Source organism: Schistocerca americana, chromosome 2 (assembly GCF_021461395.2).
Source record: "Schistocerca americana isolate TAMUIC-IGC-003095 chromosome 2, iqSchAmer2.1, whole genome shotgun sequence".
Taxonomy (NCBI): Eukaryota; Metazoa; Arthropoda; class Insecta; order Orthoptera; family Acrididae; genus Schistocerca; species Schistocerca americana.
This window is the reverse complement of record NC_060120.1, coordinates 433,334,718-433,356,069: the sequence shown is the minus strand read 5'-3', so window position 1 is coordinate 433,356,069 and position 21,352 is coordinate 433,334,718. Positions and strand designations below refer to the sequence as shown.

General features: G+C 39.1%; 1 protein-coding gene and 1 non-coding gene across 3 annotated transcripts in view; both read left to right on the top strand.

The window, feature by feature from the left end:
• The window catches only part of LOC124590873 (run domain Beclin-1-interacting and cysteine-rich domain-containing protein), a 209,883-nt gene that overhangs the window by 121,672 nt on the left and 66,859 nt on the right, over positions 1 to 21,352 (top strand). Inside the window, exons 7-8 of one of the 2 annotated variants that reach the window (XM_047131682.1) lie at positions 6,718 to 6,849; positions 14,668 to 14,807. In XM_047131682.1, the coding sequence (XP_046987638.1) occupies positions 6,718 to 6,849; positions 14,668 to 14,807 (272 nt within the window). Of the gene's footprint in view, positions 1 to 6,717; positions 6,850 to 14,598; positions 14,808 to 21,352 lie in introns of both variants that reach the window. The other variant, XM_047131681.1, reaches the window with a different exon arrangement.
• Trnat-agu lies at positions 17,857 to 17,930 on the top strand. The gene has a single exon. It is a non-coding gene; the product is annotated as a tRNA-Thr (tRNA).

Here is a 21,352-nt window from a genome sequence, read left to right as displayed (position 1 = left end):
GCCAATTTCTCTGGTAACATCCCCATTCTTGTACAAATGCCAGCTTCTGTTTAAATTTCAGTCCTAATGGAACAAAATATAACATCCCTGAGCAATGCTCCAAAAATCTCTCATCATTAGAAATTGTTTCTACCATTACGGTTTTCACTATAAGAACCAAAACTCACATAATCTACTCATTAACTGCCCACAGTTCACTAAATAGTAGCATATATTCATTGTACAACTGAATATGGTGTTAGGGTGTCACATGTCACAGTGTCTAAAATCATCAGCTGTCTAACCAAGATATCTTTAAAACAATCTTTATGTAGTGCAGTGGACTACCATCAGTTTATAGAGTGTGCCTTTAGCCATTTAACAAATTAAACTTTATTCTCACAATTTGGTGATAGAAAGTCCTGGTAGAATTAAATAATCTAGGAGTAAAGGTAACAACTTGCTGGATAGGAGAGGAAAGAGTGCATGCCGCCCGCCGCCCCCCCCCCCCCCCCTCCCACCACACACACACACACACACACACACACACACACACACACACACACGCACACGCACGCACGTACACACACACACACACACACACACACGCACGCACGCACGCACGCACACACACACACACACACACACACACACACACACACACACATTACTAAGGCACATCTACAGTGATTAGCAATCTCAGCTTTGGGGGTGGAGGGAGGGGGGATAGTAGGGATACAGATGAACTATGAGACAGAGATCAAGGAGGGTAGCAGGGTAGTGGTTTGGGAAGACGCTGTAGTCTGACTGTGGATTATGTTGGGAAACGGCGGGGACAGGGTGATGAACTGTTATGTGCAACTTTGAGAGGCAGTTCCTGAGCGGAAGGGCAGTAGGTGAGGGAGGAGGGAAGGGAATCAGAGAAGGAATAAGGACTACGCATGTGCAGTGGGGGGGAGGGGGGGGGGCTGTAGACATGTGTATAACTCGAGTAGGAGCAGGGGAATAGATAGATGCAGGTGGGGGTAGGCTCTAGTGGAGGTTGAGACCAGGGGCATTGTGAGAATGGAATCTATGTTGTAGGATGAGTTCCCACACCTGCAATTCAGAAAAGCTGATATTAGAAAAAAGAATCCAGGTGGCACAGGCTGTGAAGCAACTGTTGAAGTCGATCACACCATTTTGAGCAGCGTGTTCGTAAACTGTGTAATCCGTCTGACTCTAGGTCCAAGTTTGGCAGTGGCCATGCATGTGTACTCACAGCTGATTAATGATTGTGTCCACATAAAATGCTGCACTGTGATTGCAGTTAAATTTACAGACCACATGGCTGTTTTCGCAGGTGGCGTCGCCTTTGCTGGAATAGAACCTTGTCCAGAAACAAGTATCCCATGCCTTCTCTCCCTGTTACCTACCACATCCCACATACCCAATCACGAAGGAGAGCCCCCTCCAAGGACTGGAGCATCTGAATCATGTTCTCCACCAAGGTTTTGTCTACCTCTCATTGTGCCCTGAAATGAAAAATATCCTCCTACCCCTCCCCACACACATACACACAAAACAGTATTCTGCCACCCATCCAATCTATACAATACCTTTGTCTGTCCCTATTCCACACTTACTCCCAACCCCCTTGCTCCAATGGCTTATATCCCTGTAATAGACCTTGACCTCTGATGTACATCTTTCCACCGTCACCTACTACATTTGTGTCGCAGGCATCTCATACCCCATCAGATATAGGGCCCCCTGTGAAAGCAGCCATGTGGTCTGTTAACTTCACAGCAACCACTGTGCAGTGTTCTACATGGATGTGACCACTAACAAGCCCGGAGATAACAGTGGCCATGTGTTGTAGTGGGACATGCTGCTATAAAGCATAGCAACATGTCTCACTTTCCCTTTACTAGATCGATGAAAGATGTGCATGTGAGAAATGTGACTTCAATTTGTAGTACCATAAAGAGCATCTACTGTGCCAGGGTTTGTAGGAATTTATGTGCATATATGAGAAAGGAAAATGCAGGCACAGTGCAGAAAATAATGATGGATGTGTAATTTGGACTGGCCAGTGAGGGATCACTTGCACTTTGCAGTCATGCTTTGGGGGTGATGTGGACTCCAAAGAAGAAAGGAGCCTGGTGACAATGATTTAGCACTGAAGAAAATGAGTGGTCTTATATAGACAGCATGCTAGGCTATCTCAAGTTAAGTATGAACTTAACGGTTTTGGTCAGACATTGAAGCATAGTGTATCATCACTTTGTCTGAGAAGTTTTTTTAATTATCAGTTGTTGAGAGTTGATAATTTATTTGAATAGAGGAGAATTACAAAAACCATGTTTTGTAGTATCCTAGTGAGTTGTTTAAAATATAGAAGCACTGCAGTCATAAAAGAAGTCAGCGGTCATATACGTGGCACTGCATAGCAGGACCACAACATCAAAAGAAAACGAGACAGTGACTGGGAAATTTAGAAAAGAAGGTAACCGTTGTTACAGGAAACAAGTGAAGGTGTAGCATCTCGCAATATATTGATCACTTAAAATCAACCAACAGGAAAAACACCTTGTTTTTTATTTGTGTGTGTGTGTGTGTGTGTGTGTGTGTGTGTGTGTGTGTGTGTGTGTGTGTGGTCCTATACCTTAAAAAGGGCTCTGTGTGGTATGTTATTTTGTCTTTGTCTTATTTCAATGTGTTTGTCTGTCACTAAGCACCTCCTTTGTGGTATAGCCAGCATTCTATCCTATTTCATGTTACCTTTACTCCTAAAGTATTTCATACTTCTATCTTGATATCCTGGTCTTCTCATTGGTTCATAGGGTGCTTTATTAACAGTTCAGCAGTTGTCAGCTAGATGAAATGCATAGCCTGCTTCAGTAGTAGTTCAGCCTTTCTGATGTAGATGTCAGGCATTCTGTCTGGACCAAATAGCTGCTCTGGTAGACACCACCTTAAGTATACGTGTACTGCAATATACGTAGCAATCATACAAAATACAGTAGTGTTCCAGTGTAAACATTAACACACATCTTTTTAATTTTGGCATGTATCTGGGCAAAACTTCATTTTACGCATAATGATAAATCTATTTCTCAAGACAAAATGGAATCTTACACTAGACGACAACTGCAGAGGTTCTTAACTGTGTAGAGTTCATCGAATACACATTTATTCCTGATAATGTGGATAACAAATTCCTTTCCAATCCTTTTGTTAGTCTTGTTGTTCTTTGTACACTGAGCTAAGTACCTCTGATACAGACCCTGCACTGTTATACAGCTGTCTGATGGTTGACATTACCCTGTTACAATTCCGTTCCTAATTTATTTACAAAGGAAGTAAAAATCTGAAAATTAATTACTGTTGCTTCTCATATTGATTAAGTTAATGAAAGTATATTAGACAATGAAAATTCCAGTTAGGAATATCAAAATGTAGGAAAAGATAGATTGCTACTTACTCTAAAGTAAACACAAGTTCCAGACAAGCACAATTAAAGGACATATTAGAAATAGGAATATGAGCATTACAAGTGAAGTTGTCCATAACTTGCATATCAATGACCATTTATTATTCTGTATACGCTTAAGAATCTGAGCCGTTCCCTGAAAGATAACTGCATACATGGCTGCTGATAGAGGCTAAATGAACTGTGCAGCTAGACAGCTGTGTTTGACTATGGTGACAGCAATCAGCAGTGGTTGGATCACATCACAGATTTGATCTCTAATGCACTACTGATACATTTATTCTACAGGCATTGAGGCTGCTACCAAGACTGCTTGTCCCTGTTGGGGTGAGGAGTGCTGTTCAGCTGTCCGGGACAAGCATGCAAATCTGCACTAAGTTCAGCTGTCACCCAACTACAGAAAACTTTGCAGTGTAAAAATGCCACAGACTTAATAGAGAGAGTATGGTGAAAATCACTAATTACCATCAAGGGTTCCATGAAGTACACAAGGTTGGTGTATGAGAACATCTGAAGGATTTTCGGGCAAATTTGTTATTGGCCTATGATGAAAGCCTGTTTCCATACCAGCCTGAGACACACAACCTAGGCAATGGTGCAACACATCACAGAACTGTTGGTTGGATTGTGTGTGTGTGTGTGGGGGGGGATACATATTTATTGTGATTTTTGTTTTTAGGTAACTGCTACATTTTAATGTGTGTTCAGTATTTTATGGTTTTCTTTTAACCATATTCATCTCTAAAGAGAGTTGTCAAATAAATTATCGTCATCTTTATAAATTGATTATGATGTTTCATTTTACCAGCGATGAACTGGTTTTTTCAAGGAGTTAGAACAGATAGAAGAGACAGATGTTGTCTGGTATAAAACTAAATGTCTTTCCAGAAATTATCTTGATCAGTTTTTAGAGAACTGATTTCCCTCAACAGTGTCCTGAGATTTTCTGCTGACAAAAATATCTGAATTTTTTTTATTCATTTAAAGTAGAGGAAGGAAGCAGTGACTGTAAGATTGTTAAACCTTCCTCGTACGTGATTTTTCAAAGGGGTGTTGAATAAGATATGAAAATATTTCTGTATAGTGAGTGATGAAGAAACAAACAGTTTGATTTACTGGGCAGATTACGTAGAACCAATGTAGAATGTCAGCTGATCGATGTTTCTCTTTACAGAGGATGCTGTTGTGTACAGAAAAGTTGTAACATCAGAAAATTATAGCAAAATGTTGTAGACCACCAGAGGGTAACCCGATGGCTCCTATCAGTGTTTGCTACTTTTACATGCACTCCTAGTTTCTCTCACACAAACTGTATGAGCCGGTTGTTGGTGACTTCTGCCTCATATAGTACTATGCCGAATTGACACGGCTGTTTCATCTTTCATACTGCTTTAGTTCATCAGTGTAACAGACAGTTTTTCTTCCAAATGTCATTCCTTATACCCTCTCTTTTTTCCATTCTTCTTTTTCATACTCTTACAAAGACATTTAAGAGCACAATTTTCAAGAGTATAGTAATTTTCATGTGTAGAAGAATTTTGTTCTTATCATGGACTATGAAACCCTCTTGAATTCATCTGCCCTAACTTTAAGGTGTAATACGATATCTCTGTTACTTCTGCCCTTGCTTTCCTTTTTTCTGTACCTTTATTTGTTGGAAGATAATACCTATTATATACTCAGCTGTTATAAATGTACCACACTTCCATTTGTTTTATTTAAAAGCAACACACAGATAAAAATGAACACTCTAACAGATTTCCATTCTTCACTCCTGTTTTAAATGTTATACAGATTTAGGATTTTGAAACTTAACTGTCCACATTAATCGGTCTATGTTAATTGTGGTTGAGCTCTGTGGCTGCGGATTGAATTACTTCTAGAAATACAGCACCAGCCACATTTCATATAAATGTATTTTTATCACAAGATGCAAGTGGCTGGTTGATGTATTTCTTCAATCACCTTTTCTGTTCAGTTTAGTCTGCTGCATCATCCATAGCTATGTTGCTGTCTTTAGTGCACATATTGTGCATACTTTAAACAGCTCAACCATATATATTTTATCAGATCACCCTTTTATTTTTCTGTAGATGCTACCAAAATTTTATATGCATGTTGAGTAAAGCTGTGGTGACTCATCCCTTTTTTGCACTTACCATGCATGCAAATAATTATATGCCTTACAGACAATAAAGTTCTTTAGGGTATGTAACTGCATTGACAGTACGTAAAATTCTCTGACTTTTCGGCCACTGTTGTAAATGGCTTTCCTCAGGATGTTTTGCTGACTGCTGAATGAGGAAAATCTTTAGTTCATATATACTAGTGGAAGCTGCTGTTTTTGTGCTCTGATAGGATATTGAGGATGAGGAGAATAAATTTTTGCTTTTTGTTGCCATTGGTGGAGACAGACAAATGAGAAATGGGCAGTAGGTATGGAGTAGCACCATTTACTTACTGCCTGCCAGCTGAGCTGTCCCAATACTCTGTGTACTTACAGCCACTGTGGCAGCCAAGATGCCGGAAGTTTGTACCCATCTTCTGTATTCATGTTGGTGGGTTGCTTGGCTATTTCTATTGCCTCTGTAATCTTTGTCAGGGTAAGTGGCCATTTCACTAATACATGGGCTTCTCAAAATATTATCTTTTTGTCACTCTCATCTTGGTGGTCTGCCACCATTGGCTTGATGTGTTGTCTTAGACGAATGTATCTATCGTATTCAGATATCCGTGCACTAATTGGTTGCCCCATCTCACCCTAATATACTAGTGCACACTTGCAACTGATTTTGTGGGTGCCAGCAACTGCATCTGTCTTCAAGCCAAGAACATCTTTCAAAAAGTAAAAACAGTGCTACACTGTAACTGTCACCTGTTTCCACTTCACCTATTTCCGCCAATGACAAGAAATAAGGCAAACACCAATAAAGGACATTGAACATCCCCCCCCCCCCTCCTCGTCCACTTCCTCCTCCTCCTCCTCCTCCTCCTCCTCCTCCTCATCCACCTCATCCTCCTCCTCCTCCTCCTCGTCCTCCTCCTCCTCCTCCTCATCCACCTCATCCTCAATACCTTATCAGATAATGAAAACAGCTTCTTTTGCTAGTATACAAGAACTAAAGTTTTTCTCATTCAGTAAACAGCAAAACACCCAGAGGAGAATTTTCCTGACTATGCAGTCACATACCATGAAGAATTTCATTGGCAGTGACGACGACCACGGATGCCTATGCTTACATATATGCCTTATGTTTTTGCAGCCACAACAACAGATCAGAGTGTGAGCCCATTGTCGACATCACCCGGAACTCCATCAGAAAGCATTTCTACAGATGATGTAGATGACCTAGAAATTGACGAAGTTAAAAATTTGACAGAACTTAAAGATGCTGGTATGTAACCTAATCCTCTGTTGTCATATTTAAGTTTTATAGCACACATCAATGTTTCATTAAAAAACTGAGCAAATATTTCACACTATGTATTAAGTAGCCAATTATGAGCCTTCAAAATATAACCATTAAATAAGATTCAAAGTTTGCCTAGCAATATATGTAATCTGAAAAATAATCTCACTTCAGTAGTTTACACAAGGTCCGGCCACAGCAATGAGATCAACTATCAAAAGAGTCTGAATAGCCACCTCTTTATCACAGAGTGCTGTGAGACATACAGGAAGTGTGTCAGTGAGGTTATGGAAGGTGGATGTGGAGCCATGGCAACTCCAGTGCCATGGCCAGCTGCTCTAGCCCTGATCGAGGTGGTCCCACAGAGTCTCAGCTGGGTTTAAATGTGGGGAGTTTATTGGTCAGGGGAGTTCATTAAACTTATCCTGGTGCTCTTCGAACCATGCACATACACTGTGAACTTCATGATACATTGCATTGTTTTGCTGGCAGATGTCATTGTGCTGAGGAAAAGTAAACCCCAACAATAGGTGCATACTTGTATTGATCCACTGTGACTTCCAGAATGATGAGATCACTCAGTGAATGCCACAAAAGATTTGTGCAGACCGTAACATTCCCTCCTCCGGCTGGGACCTTACTGACGATTGTTGCAGTATGTTTCACGCCATATGTGCCAATGGCCATCGGTCCGTTGGAGGAACATGAAACGTGATTCATGTGAAAGGGCCATCTGTCACCAGGCAGTGGATGTCCAGTTGGGGTATTGGTGTGCAAATTCCAGCCTTCATTGCTAATAAACAGCAGTCAGCAGTAGTCTATGAACCATGCACCTACAGCAGAGGCCAATACATAGCAATGTTCGCTGAACAGTCATTTAGGAGACACTGTTGGTAGCCCCTTGATTCATCTAGGCAGTGAGTTGCTCACCAGATGCACATCTATTCACAGCCATCATTTACCCCTTTCGTCTATGGCCCGTGGTGCACCCGTCACCATGGCGCTAGTTTTGGATAACGCCATTTTGCCATGCACAGTAAACTTTAACCATTGTGGCATGTTAACGATTTACAATCTTAGCTGTTTTGGAAATGCTTCCACCCTTTGCTCAAAAGCCAGTGATTGTGCCCTTTTGAACTTCAAATAAATTGCATTACAACAATGACTGCACTGTTTTCTGCATTCCGTGACACTCTTTATTTACCCTCCACTTCTAGTGCTGCCACCTGCTGTCTGTGAGTGGTCATTGTATGTTGGTGTCAAACATAGATAGTTGTTACATTACTTTTACTGGACAGTGCATAATGTAGTACCATGCTTTGCTTTCTAAAATTGACTTTCTAAAATATACTTAACATTTCAACATTCTCTCGCATCTTAAATTGGTTTTAGCACTGTTTGGTGAAGTATACCATGTGAAGTAGACATGTACAATATCAGTTTACCAGTTGTTAGTGCAAATAATTATGAAAACAGATGAGCTACCACAAATTTTATGGGGCCCAAAATGATGCATACACACACACACCTAAGACTTTCTCTTTTACATGGATGTTTTCTCTCAGGAGGTAGGCTTTCCACTCATTAGACATTCTTTGAAAACACACACACACACACACACACACACACACACACACAATGCAAGTATTCCGCATAAACAGTAACTGTTTATCCAGAAAGGGAATGCTGGATGGACAAGAGAGGGGAAGGGTTTACGGGTTAGAGTGAAATGTTGAAAAATAATACACTATGAGATGAGAGTAGTATCCAGGACAAAGATAGGTAAAGAGAAAGTGATCAAATAAGGTAGCCAGTTCAGAAATCTGAAGTACAGGACTACTATAAATGATTGTTTTTTAAAATTGAAAATTTTCCAAAGTATTATATGTGCATGAATAGAACCATAAACTCATCAACTTTGCATGGCGCCCTCCAGGTGGCATTACTAGTGCAGTGCCTTCACAAAATAATGACAGAGGAAGCAAAGAGTTTTTGTTTGCTGGAATATGAGAGACATTTATAACAGAGTAGTGTGCATCCAGAAGGAATTATAAAAATGAAGTGCCATGTAAACATAGCATTGGTACTGACAATTTGAAGACACTGTTGTGCTTGTAAACAGAAAAGTACCAGTGAAACAACTGTGTCAGATGCAACTGTGGAGAGGGTGAAAGAAAGTTTCATACGCAGTTCAAAAAAATAAATGGTCCTCGCAAACCACAAACTTGGAATACCACAGCAAACTGCATGGAAGATTTTGCAATGAGTTACATTTTAAACTGTGCAGTCTGCAGCTGAGTTAGCAATTAAAACCATAAAATTATGACAAGCAGCTTCAGTTTTGCATCAGAATGCAGAAAGCACTTGAGGATGACCATTTTGCTTCCAAGGAGATATTCAGTGACTAAGCAACATTTCATTTACCTGGGAAGGTTAATCACCACATTGTGAGTGTGTGGGACACTGAAATACCTTATAAAAATGTGGCACAAGAATAAGATTCACCAAAGGTTAATGTTTTCTGTGCAGTGTCATAGTCAAAGCTGTATGGGCCATTTTTCTTCTGTGAGAAGACACTGACAGGTACATCTTACCTTGATATGTTGTGATTGTTGTTGTTTCCACAGCTGACTGTTGATTCTGAGCATATCATTTTCCAGCAAGATGGGACACCCTCCTCATTGGAACATCAGTGTTGATCACTATCTAAGTGATTAACTTCCAGATAGCTGGATTGGGCGTAGTGGTGAAGATGATCTGGCTCTGTTCCCTTGGCCACCCAGATCACCTGACCTAACACCTTGTGACTTTTCCCTGTAGAAATACATTAAGGACCATGTTTAAGCGTCCCCATTGCCAAGAACCCTGGAACAGTTGAGAGAATGCATCAGTGCTTCTGAATGCTAGGCTGGTTCCCATGTTCCATATAAGATACATGCTTTGCAGACATACAGAACACTCTCTCAAACTTGTTCACAAAATCTATTATATTTGCAGGAAGATTTGGTACACTGCTTCTGTCCTGGAGGGTGAATAGGTGACTGATGACCTTAGCTGTTTAGTCTTGTGGAACACTTACTCAGCAGCTTTGATGACCATTGACAGGATGTTTCTACATAAGGTGGGAAATGAACTTGACTACCGCTTGAACATGCTGTGTGACCAGAGGAGCACTCATGGAGTATCTGTGGAGTGCCAAATGCAGATTTTGTGTATTTATGATTCTATTCAAGCACCAATCACATTTGTACATGTAATACTTTGGAAAATGCAGAGCTTTGAAAATGAATGGATCATTTATAGTGACTCTGTATACTGATAAAAGACAAAAAGAAAAATGGAAGGAAAGATGAGCTTTGGAAATGGAAAAGAGAGGGAGAGCAGCTAGAAGAGAGTGAATAAAGTTGATGCAAGGAAAGAAAAAGAAAATTTGAAATAAAAGGCATACTACAGTAAAAAGGAAGAAGGGAGGCATGACAGAGGATTGAGACTGTAAAAGGTTTAGGCTAGAGGAAGTAGGATGTACTCTGCGTAAATCGGAGAAACTGCTGCAAATTGCTGCTGAGGGGAAGGATGCAAATGTTATTGATGGTGTGTCATGCAAAGTAGCACAATTGCATTTGCTACTAGCTCTGTTGATATGTGAGAGATGACTGTGATAGGAGTGGTATGCACCTCACTCTCTGACACTAACACGAGTTTCGTCTTACTGGGAATTGTTGCAAGATAAGTGAACTGAATGAACTGATTATAATATTGAAGTAGTTCTGTGAGCAACATAAAATTACTCTGTTGCATTTGGACAGCACGTTACACAAGTATAAACATTTAGAAGCAATATGGATGCATGTAAATGAAAACTATAATCCAAAGAAAAATCTGGAGGAACGGCTGGTGGTGGAGGTGTCATCAGTAGGCTTCAGTACAATAAAGAATGAACTTATTGATCTGGTAGGATTGACAGCTGTGTACATTGACTCCAACTAGGTTGATTGGATGGGCAACACCCTCAAAGAAAGAAATTAGTTATTTGGTCAGAGAAGAACCAAGTGATCGAAATGTAGAAAAATGCATTGCTATTCTGAAAGGCGTACAATTGACTGATCTTGCAGGATCAATGGACATGAAATACATGAAAGCAGAACAGAAAGTAATAACTCTAATATTAAGATTGTTCTTTTGTTGGGTGTATGAGATAGTTCACAGTTTATTAAGTCACAGTTGACACCAAAAAGGAATGGAAGAAAAAATTCCAATAACTAACTGCATCCACAGTACAGTGGGTCCTGAATTACCTTAGAACTGGTGTCAAGAAACTAATGTTACAGATTCAGAGATCTACCTTATTTCTACCCATGCAAGAGACTTGTTTTAAACCATCAAAGAACCATGGGTTGTAATGCTATATACAATCTCCACAGGAAAGATAAAAAGGAATGGAAGAAAAAGTCTCAGAAACTAATTGCATCCACAATACAGTAGGTCCTGAATTACTGTAGAACTAGTATGAAGAAACTTATCTCCACAGGAAAAATTTTCTGCTTTAGAATAAGGCTTAGAAGGAAGTGACAGATTGTGTTGTTGATATATTGCATTCTGTTTTTGTTTCCTTCATCACTGAGATGAAAGTAACAACTGCTGAGACCTATGTGCACTCTAAAATAAGTGTGTTTCCTGTATTACCTCATACTTCTACAAATGGTAAGGCTTTTGAAATCCTCTTGACTATCCGAATCTATGTATTGTTAAATTCTTCTTGACCTTGAACAATGCACTGACTAGTTTCTTCTCCCCCTAAATTCTTGTCTACCTAGAGCTGATGCAATTTTTTTGTTTTTATTATCCTTGCTTTCATGTCTACTAGAATGTCTACTGTTAGTTTGGAAAGCTTCTGCAAGATGAGTTAAATACTGTCATATTTTTAGCAGTAATTTCATTATTCAATTTTATCATCACATTTTCAGTAGCCTCCACTTCACTGATACATCAGTCACAATTGTTGACAGCTCATTAGATATTTATTGACAGTTTGTATGTTGGCAACCAGGTTCATTGCCATGCAAAATGTAACTAACTTTTTGTACAAAATTAGTTATAGATTAAAATTATTTTAATTTTTAGTAAATAAAATTATTTTTAATTCAACAAAGTCTTGTATTCCTTGATCCTGATAAGGAAGCTTCACCTGGAACCACATCAGGATCAGCTGTTGTATTTTGCTGTGATAATTTACTTCTACCTTGTTTAAGACCTCACCCACCATCTCCTCATTCTCATCATCCTCCCCCCCCCCCTCCCCTCCCCTTCCCTCCCCTCCTCCCAGCGACTTTGAATACAAATCATATGCAGTTTCCACGTGTACTCATTGCAAAGTTTGAATAATAGAAAAAACAGACAGCATGTAACTCATGAATGTGATTGCTGATAGAATTATTCAATGAAATCTGCCAGGTAGTTGGCCCTCTGATGGAATACTGAGTGCCATAACAGATTTTAGAGTATTTTGAGTGAATCATAAAAGCACTGTCAGAGGTAAGGAAAAATTAAGTGAGATGATGACCAGAGTTGTAATTAATTATCCATTCCACAGCGTCAACATGTGAGTTAGTAAAAGACAAAAATGAACATTAACAACCATTCAAGCTAATGGCAGTCAAACAATTACACCAAAAACAGTATCCAAATAATGCTGAATTAGCTCTACAAAATACCATTTAAGGCCAACATGAATCCCAACCCTGCCACTAACAGAAATCTGCTGAGAGGACTCAATTGCATTTTGTTCTGGCAATGTAGAAAGGTGCAGTCATCCTTTCCATAGCCCTATGTCAAAATTAAGACATCTTATCTGTAGTTCACAGTATAAAACAATGGTCAGATAGAATGCAATGCCATACATTGCTCCCAATTAAATGCCATCTCCAAGAAATATCTCTCTCTTTTTAGTGAATTTCTGTTTGAGACACAATGCTTTGGCTTTTGGCATGAGGCTCTTTTGAAGTCAAGGAAGGACTGCATCAACCTGGCCTGTAGCCCTTGCCAATAGCATGGGCAAAACATCAGAGAAAATGGACAGTTGGTTGGTATTTATTATAGTACCCAAATTGCATCTTATCATAATAATCATCATCATGGCTGTTTTAGGAGGTATCATTCCATACTGCAGTGACAATGCAGGATCCAGAGAACTCCCTCGTTCTCCTCCCATCCCGTCCCTCCTACTCTCTCACACACAGACAACCCCCCTCCCCCCCAAAAAAATAACACCCACCCACACAGAAACACCTACACACCTGCATAGTGTGTTTCATCATTATGTGCTAACCCGCCATGAGCAGGTTCCTCAGGACAGGTAAATTAGATAAATAGTTTTTTAGGTTGTTTGAAAGTTTAGTGTCATGTACGTGGTCACACAGTTTTTTAGGCAGACTTAGTAATTTGATACCTGAGTACTGAGGTCCTTTTTCAAGCATTGTCAGTCAGTGGGGTATGCTTTGTATGTCATTCTTCCTCCATGTGTTGTTGATGTGTACACTAGCATTTGTAGTCCTCTCAGCACTATCTTTTGTGACATATAGTATAGTTCTATATATGTACAAGGAGGAAAAGTTAAGATGCCTAATCATTTGAAGCAGTTTCTGCACATTTCAGAAATCTTTCTTCTTAAAATGATTCTGACTGCACCTCAGATGGCAGTGGCATTAAATGTGTTATTCAGCAATAAACTAGAAACTATATGGAAGAAAACAACAAAAATTACTAAAGTACTCTGTTAAACTGAAATAGCATTCTTTTGTGGAAAACAAGTAGATCTTTACCTGTGGACTATGCAGCCCATACTACTGTAATGCACGTCATATTAACTGTTTTGCTGGTAGTCTGTATCCTTCAATATGCCAGTGGCATAACCAGTTGACTGTCTTGGTTTATAGTAATTAGTCTTATATTGGCTGCTGATAAAACATCATGTAACAACTACAAAGCTGAGAGTTGTGTAATGTACTTCTCATTATTATAGTGCAGTGCTTCAGACAAGATATTTCAGATTTAGAGTTGGCAACATGCTTTCACATCAATGTTCACACACGATATGGTGTTCTTTATGGCAGTGGTTTGCTGTCCCAGTTACTACAGCTATTGTCTCTACATTGCCCATAGTAAAGATTCCAGTGTTGTGTTCTTGGTTTGTACATGGTTTTTCAATTTTTTTGTTCATCTTCTAGCATTCCAAAAGAGATGATATGTACAGAAAACACTGGGAAAATCTTTTCACTTTGAATGCTGCTGTGTCAGTTTTAGTGATGCATATCAAAGGTTTTAGATTACCAAAATTGTACCTGGGAGATTTCATTCTCAGTTTCTTGCAACCAGGGAGGCTTCTGTGCCTTGTATTTTATGAAAAACTCACCTGCTTACAACATCTATATAATCCTCAAGCAAGTATTCTGGAAACTAAAAATTTAAATTTCTCAGCAACAGTGACCCCTAATACTGGCAGATCTTTTGTAAATCTTCCTGGATGACAGAGTCTGTGGGGTGGGTAGTGAATGCGTGCTAAATTACTAAACCAATGCAAAGGGTAACTCTCCTCAGAGTCATGTTAGATCCGTCTTGTATAGGTATTGCCAGTTTTACTGTAACAAGCATTTTATTTTGTGTATATTTTTTTATTGTGTGGTTTAGAGTGTGCTGTAAGTTAATCTTCATTGGCTACTTTATACATGATTCCTGCAGGCCTCTCTGTTTCAATGGCATCACTGTATTCTGAGGCTGATCTTTCAAGGCCCCCTGTATCCCGCACAGGAACTGATGTGCCTCTGACAGAGTCGATTGTATCAGCCGAAGGAGTTGCCTTATCACTGATACGGAAGTTCAGTGAGAAGCAGCTGCCCCGTGCCTCTGACCTGCAGTGGCTAGTTTCTGAACAGGATGCTCCACAACAAGTAAGTTACAGAACATTGTTCAGTAGTCATTGCACTTCATTAGCAGGTAGAGTTTGCCAAGAACAGGTGCTTACATGCTACTGTAATTAACCTAAAATTTAATATGCTTTGCACTTGCTGGTTCATATTCTTATGCCATTGTTACAGTTTTTGAAATTAAGTTGACACCTTCTCTCTGTTTTCTTCACTATCAGTACATAAGGGCCTGCAGAACTTGCAGATTTTCTTAATGAGAAGTTTTTTTTTTTGTGTGTGTGAAATTGCTGCATACTGGGAGGTAAGGGTAAGGTCAGAATGTTATACCTAGAAAAAATGGAAATACCTCAGTGTGACCATTCAGACCATTATAAGATGAAACTGTTGTATGAATCTTTCAGTAGCAAATGCTGGACTTCAGTTAACTGCTTAGTCCGGGCATAGGTAGTAAAGTGTTTATATGATGCTTGTTCATCATATCCACAAAGCTCAGAGAACTTAGGTAAGGTATTGTTCAAAGAAAGTATAGTGCATCATGTTGCATCATTGCAGCATCTTGGATAAAATAGGGCAAATAATACTAGTGCAATTTATCAAACAATATTTAGTACCTTGTGCAGTATGAATGGAGATACTTCCACTTAGTGTCTAACATCAAATTCATAGACTCACATATATAACTTAATCCAATAATGGATGTACTGAACTAATATATTTTTTTATTATTCTTTAAAAGATTAGTCTAGCATTTGTAGGCCTCATTTGTAGCTAATCACTATGTTGTGGCACGTGTCAGTAGGTTTACAAATAAGTAATTTTCTATGTGGAAACAATGCGACTGATTGTTCATTGACATAACTGGATGTTTTAATATTAATTTACAACAAATTTTGTTGAATGTAACCCAACCGCATGTATATTGTATACTCAAAAATTCATCTATGGTGTTGGAGTAGCTGTCAGGCATAAATGATTTCAACTTGTTTTTTGTAGTTTCAAGGTACCTTTTAAAGAGGATGAGAGACACTTGAGTAAATGTTATTATCGAAATGTGATAGAATTTTGCAATTAACATATCAGTTGGGAAATGTTTGCAAGAAGATATGCGGCACTACAGTAGAAAATAAAGATGACACCAAAAGAATATGAATACAATAAAGAAGATGTTTATGCTGGGTAGACACTGCATTTCATCAGTTAAGGAGGTACATAGCACAGTAACTAAGAACAAAGAGAAAATTGTACAGACATAGGATGATTTCATAAATGTTTGTTTAGCTCAAGAGATAAATCATAAATATAAATAGTTAATAATAATAGGTATTGTTGTTATTGTTGTTGTTGTTGTAATTGTAACAGATAAGTAAAGACACTCAAGGCATGAAGAAAGGAGAGGTGCCAATAGGTAATGGTGTCTCAATATAAATGATTAAAGCAGGCAGAAAAGAAGTAAAAAGGAAGTTGCAAAATTATTACAGAATATTTGAGGAAGAAAACAATCCCCAAAAGTGGATCATTTGTGCCCTACAAAAATAGAAGTCTTATTTGTTATTTATTTACATGTCAATTTCCATAGGACCAAATTGAGGAGCAAAGCTCCAAGGTCACGGAACGTGTCAGTACATGAAATTACAACATAAAAATAATAACAGATAAAAATAAAATGTTTATGAACCCGAAAAAAGTAAAGCCATGAGGTAAGCAAATGCAATCAACAATACAACAAGAATCAGCTTAATTTTTCAAGGAAGTCCTCGACAGAATAAGAGTGACCCATGAGGAAACTCTTCAGTTTCGATTTGAAAGCGCGTGGTTTATTGCTAAGATTTTTGAATTCTTGTGGTAGCTTATTGAAAATGGATGCAGCTGTATGCTGCACACCTTTCTCCACAAGAGGTAAGAGAGAGGTTCATGAACTTACACCACTTATTGCCCAAACTGCCTGGTTCCTAGCCAACAATATCATTTTAGAATGGAAAGACATTCAAATCTGAAGACCAAGTAGACTCATTTTTATAACAAGTGGGTCGATACATCCGAAACCACCCAGCACCCAATCACTGACTTCTGTATCCAGTGTTATCATGGTTCCCCCATTGTGAGGTGGAAGCTGTTGTTGTTATGCAGATAAGAGTGTTTCAAATGATTGCCATCACATTGTGGTGAGGAAACATACTCTTTTGCATCGGTGTAATTTTCTAGTGAAAAAACTGAGGATTTTCTGTAATGTTCTTGAGCTTTTATGAATATTCTCACACATTAATAAATGTTCTAGAATATTCTGGAACGTTTTGGAATGCAACTTGGAAGTGACACATATAGTACTGATCCACATTCTGGCAAAACTGTCTTAACCAATGAGTTGCGCAACACAGTAAAGACAGAGGTACAATTCATCGAAAAAAGAAAGAGAGAGAAAGAATAGTTTTGTAAGTGAAAAATTTCAGTAACAAAAAATATGTAGTGCAAACAGATCAGTGAATACAGGATATGATACCAGGGGAAGAAAAGTATTTAAATCTATTGCTACAAAGGTGAACCAAGAGGGAAGTGTAAACTTCTCAACAGAAATTCACACAGTGTTCCTATTGTGCCGTCACAAAAAAAGCTTCTAAACAGCTTTATGGACATGGAAATATGAACCATAAAAATTAGTATTCACATCACAAATTGCACTCCTTTCTAGTTAGATTAGCATACAGTATGGCTATCAAAAAAACATAAGAATGAACATTTCAAAGCTATGAAGAGAATTTAAAAGAATCATGTTTATTCCACAAACAATTACATGTAGCATGTTCACATGTAGGCCAACCACAAAACGTATTCATCTTCGCACCCAAAAACAAAAGACCAAGTGTAGTTTATGATAGATAACTTTAGGAAGTTAGATGGTACATAAATCAAATGGTTAACTGAACTTTTTTCTCATTCAGAAAATGAATGGAATAAAGGAATATACAAAGTGGGTCTTTTATATGAATTTGTGGTGTCTGTTCAGTGGCACTAGGTGGGAATGTGAGGTGGCTAGGGAGGCTGCTCAGCTAGTCCATGCATTTATGATAAATACTGTGTCCGGGTGGTGCAGTGGTTAACACAACTGCCTAGTAAGCAGGAGATCCTGGGTTCGAGTCCCGGTCCAGCACTCATTTTCCCCACTTGTTGTTGATTCCACATAAAGTTCTTATGCAGCTGATATCATCAGTCCCTTCCCTTCACTTCACTTCACTTCACTTCACTTCACTTCACTTCCCTCCCATCCCCTTCCTCCCCCCTCCACATTCAATTTACATAACAAAGTGGCTCTTTTTCAGTTTGTTATAGAATAAATCAGTGAGAATGAATCACCTTTTTGCCCTAAATTCATAGATTTTGTTAGATCTTTTGGCCAAATTTCATTTAAATCTGCACCAACAGCACTTCAGAAAGAGAATATAGATTTACCTCTCTTAGTATACTGAAGAATCTGTAAATTAACGTACAGTTTTAAGTTAATTTCATCTAAAGAGTGAGAAATTAAGAACTGAAAGAGGAGTCAGGAAAGGATATTCCACATCACCGAAACAGTTATCAGAAGCCCCAGAGTAAGATCCCTGAATTGGGAAAAAGAAAAAAACAAATTGAGTAAGTGGTACCATTGTTTTGCTGATGACACCGTACTTTTTGTCTCTAGTTCAGATGAACTTCACCAACTAATTGAAGAACTTAATGAAGCAAGTTTGGATGTAGATCTGAAAATCAATTAAAGAAGGCTAAAATAATGTATAATAAACAAGCTGTAAAGAAATTAATACTAATTAACAATGGAGTCATCAAACATGTTGATTTTTTCCTGTTTAGGGCAGTCATAGGCAGTGGCTTAATGAAAAGCAAAAGAAATAAACAGAAGAGTAAAAATTACTTGTATTTTGGTAAACAAAATACAGTTCTCAAATGTTCTATAGTGTCTAAAATGAAGTATTACTTAATACATTTCAACTTTACAATCATCATCAGATCTGAAAAGGAGCAGCGATGCACAGCATGTGTGATTCTCAATTTGTTCAGCCAAATCAGTGATCATCATTGTGATGCAGGTCAGGAATTTGTCTGTTGATTTAGGGAGAGCAATGAAAACAAATCTGGATGGCTGGGTGGGCATTTCAACCTCTCTCTTCCGGAATAAGAATCCAGTGCTATACACAAAAGGAATTGTAAAGACACAAAGTTGCTAATGAGAAATTTCTGATTTAAGTAAGATGCATAGGAGGAGAAGTTCTTCAGAAAGGGGACCAATTAGACTGTGAAGACTAAAATCAGCCCAAAAAGTCATGGGGGGGGGGGGGGGGGGTAAATGGTTCTACTGTCTTAATAACTACAGTCTCTAAGTGTGAGGCTTGTACTTAAGTTGCTTTCATTGACAGAATGTATTTAGATAAATGTTCATGTTGTCAGAGAATACAGAACTGCTGAAGATGAATGCTTCAACACCTTGTAAAGTTGTTCAGCCGTCGACATTGACTGTCTTCATCAACATTTCATCAGTTATAGAGGTGTATCAACAATGTAATGAAATGGATAAAAATCCTTGACCAAACCTCAGTAGCTCATAAAATTCCATGACCTTACAAACGTGATATGCACTGAATTCTGTCACTTTATAGCATCCATTTTACATTTTTTAACTGGTCATAAATCAATTTATACGTATGTTGAAGTAACAAAATACTAACAATATTATGAAAAGGGCAGGTTGCTACTCACCCTGTAGAGGAGGTACTGAGGCACACAGAAGCACTGTGAAAAGACTGCTAAACATTAAATCTTTTGGACAAAAAAAGCCCTCTTCAGAAATAGAAAACACACACAAGCATGCGCATATCCTCTCTCTCTCTCTCTCTCTCTCTCTCTCTCTCTCTCTCTCTCTCTCTCTCTCTCGCGCACACACACACACACACACACACACACACACGAGACCACTGTCTCTGGCCACTGTGGTCTGAGACACGTCTACTGATACTGATGAACTTATGAACTTTCTGCTCCAGCCATTTGAATCTTTACAACATGCTTTGCTGTGGCTGCATTTGGATAATTAACCCTGATTTCAAGTCCATCATTTTCAAAGAGAAACTAAATACTCTCATCCATAGTTACTTTCAGTTGGGTTTACTCATTACCATCTGTGTTTTCCATGAAATACGTAACAGAAATATCTCAGGTCATCAATATACACTATGTGATCAAATGTATCCGGACACCACCATAAACATATGTTTTTCATATTAGGTGCATTGTGCTGCCACCTACTGCCAGGTACTCCATATCAGTGGCCTTAGTAGTCATTAGTCATTGTCATTGTGAGAGAGCAGAATGGGACGCTCTGCGGAACTCAGACTTCAAACGTGGTCAGGTGATTGGGTGTCACTTGTGTCATATGTCTGTACGCAAGATTTCTACACCCTAAAAATCCCTAGGTCCACTGTTTCCAATGTGATAGTGAAGTGGAAACGTGATGGGAAATGTACAGCACAAAAGCGTTCAGGCCGACCTCGTCTGTTGACTGACAGAGATCACTGACAGTCGAAGAGGGTCATAATGTGTAATAGGCAGGCATCTATACAGACCATCACACAAGAATTCCAAACTACATCAGGATCCACTACAGGTACTACGACAGTTAGGCAGGTGCTGAGAAAACTTGGAATTCATGGTCGAGCGGCTGCTCATAAGCCACACATTACGCCGGTAAATGACATACGACGCCTCGTTTGGTGTAAGGAGTGTAAACATTGGACGATTGAACAGTGGAAAAACGTTGTGTGGAGTGACGAATCACAGTACACAATGTGGCGATCCGATACCAGGGTACGGGTATGGCGAATGCCCTGTGAACGTCATCTGCCAGTGTGTGTAGTGCCAACAGTAAAATTCGAAGGTGCTGGTGTTATGGTGGGGGTCTTGTTTTTCATGAAGCGGACTTGCACCCCTTGTTGTTTTGTGTGGCACTATCAGAGCAGAGGCCTACATTCATGTTTTAAGCACCTTATTGCTTCCCACTGTTGAAGAGCAATTCGGAAATGGCGATTGCATCTTTCAACACGATCGAGCACCTGTTCACAATGCACGACCTGTAGCGGAATGGTTACACGACAATAAATTCCCTGTAATGGACTGGCTTGCAGAGAGTCCTGACATGAATCCTATAGAACACCTTTGGGATGTTTTGTAACGCCGATTTCGTGCCAGGCCTCACCGACCAACATCGATACCTCTCCTCAGTGAACAATGGGCTACCATTCCCCAAGAAACCTTCCAGAACCTGACTGAACTTATGCCTGCGAGAGTGGAAGCGTCATGAAAGCTAAGAGTGGGCCAACACCATATTGAGTTCCAGCATTACCGATGGAGGGCGCCACGAACTTTTAAGTCATTTTCAGCCAGTTGTCCGGATACTTTTGATCACATAGTGTATGTCTACAATGATATTATAGCAGGTGGATTAAATTTCTTATCTCTAAGCAAACAGGGAAAAAATTCAGTGTTTATAATCATCTGATAACACACAAATGCCGTTGAAATGGTTGCAA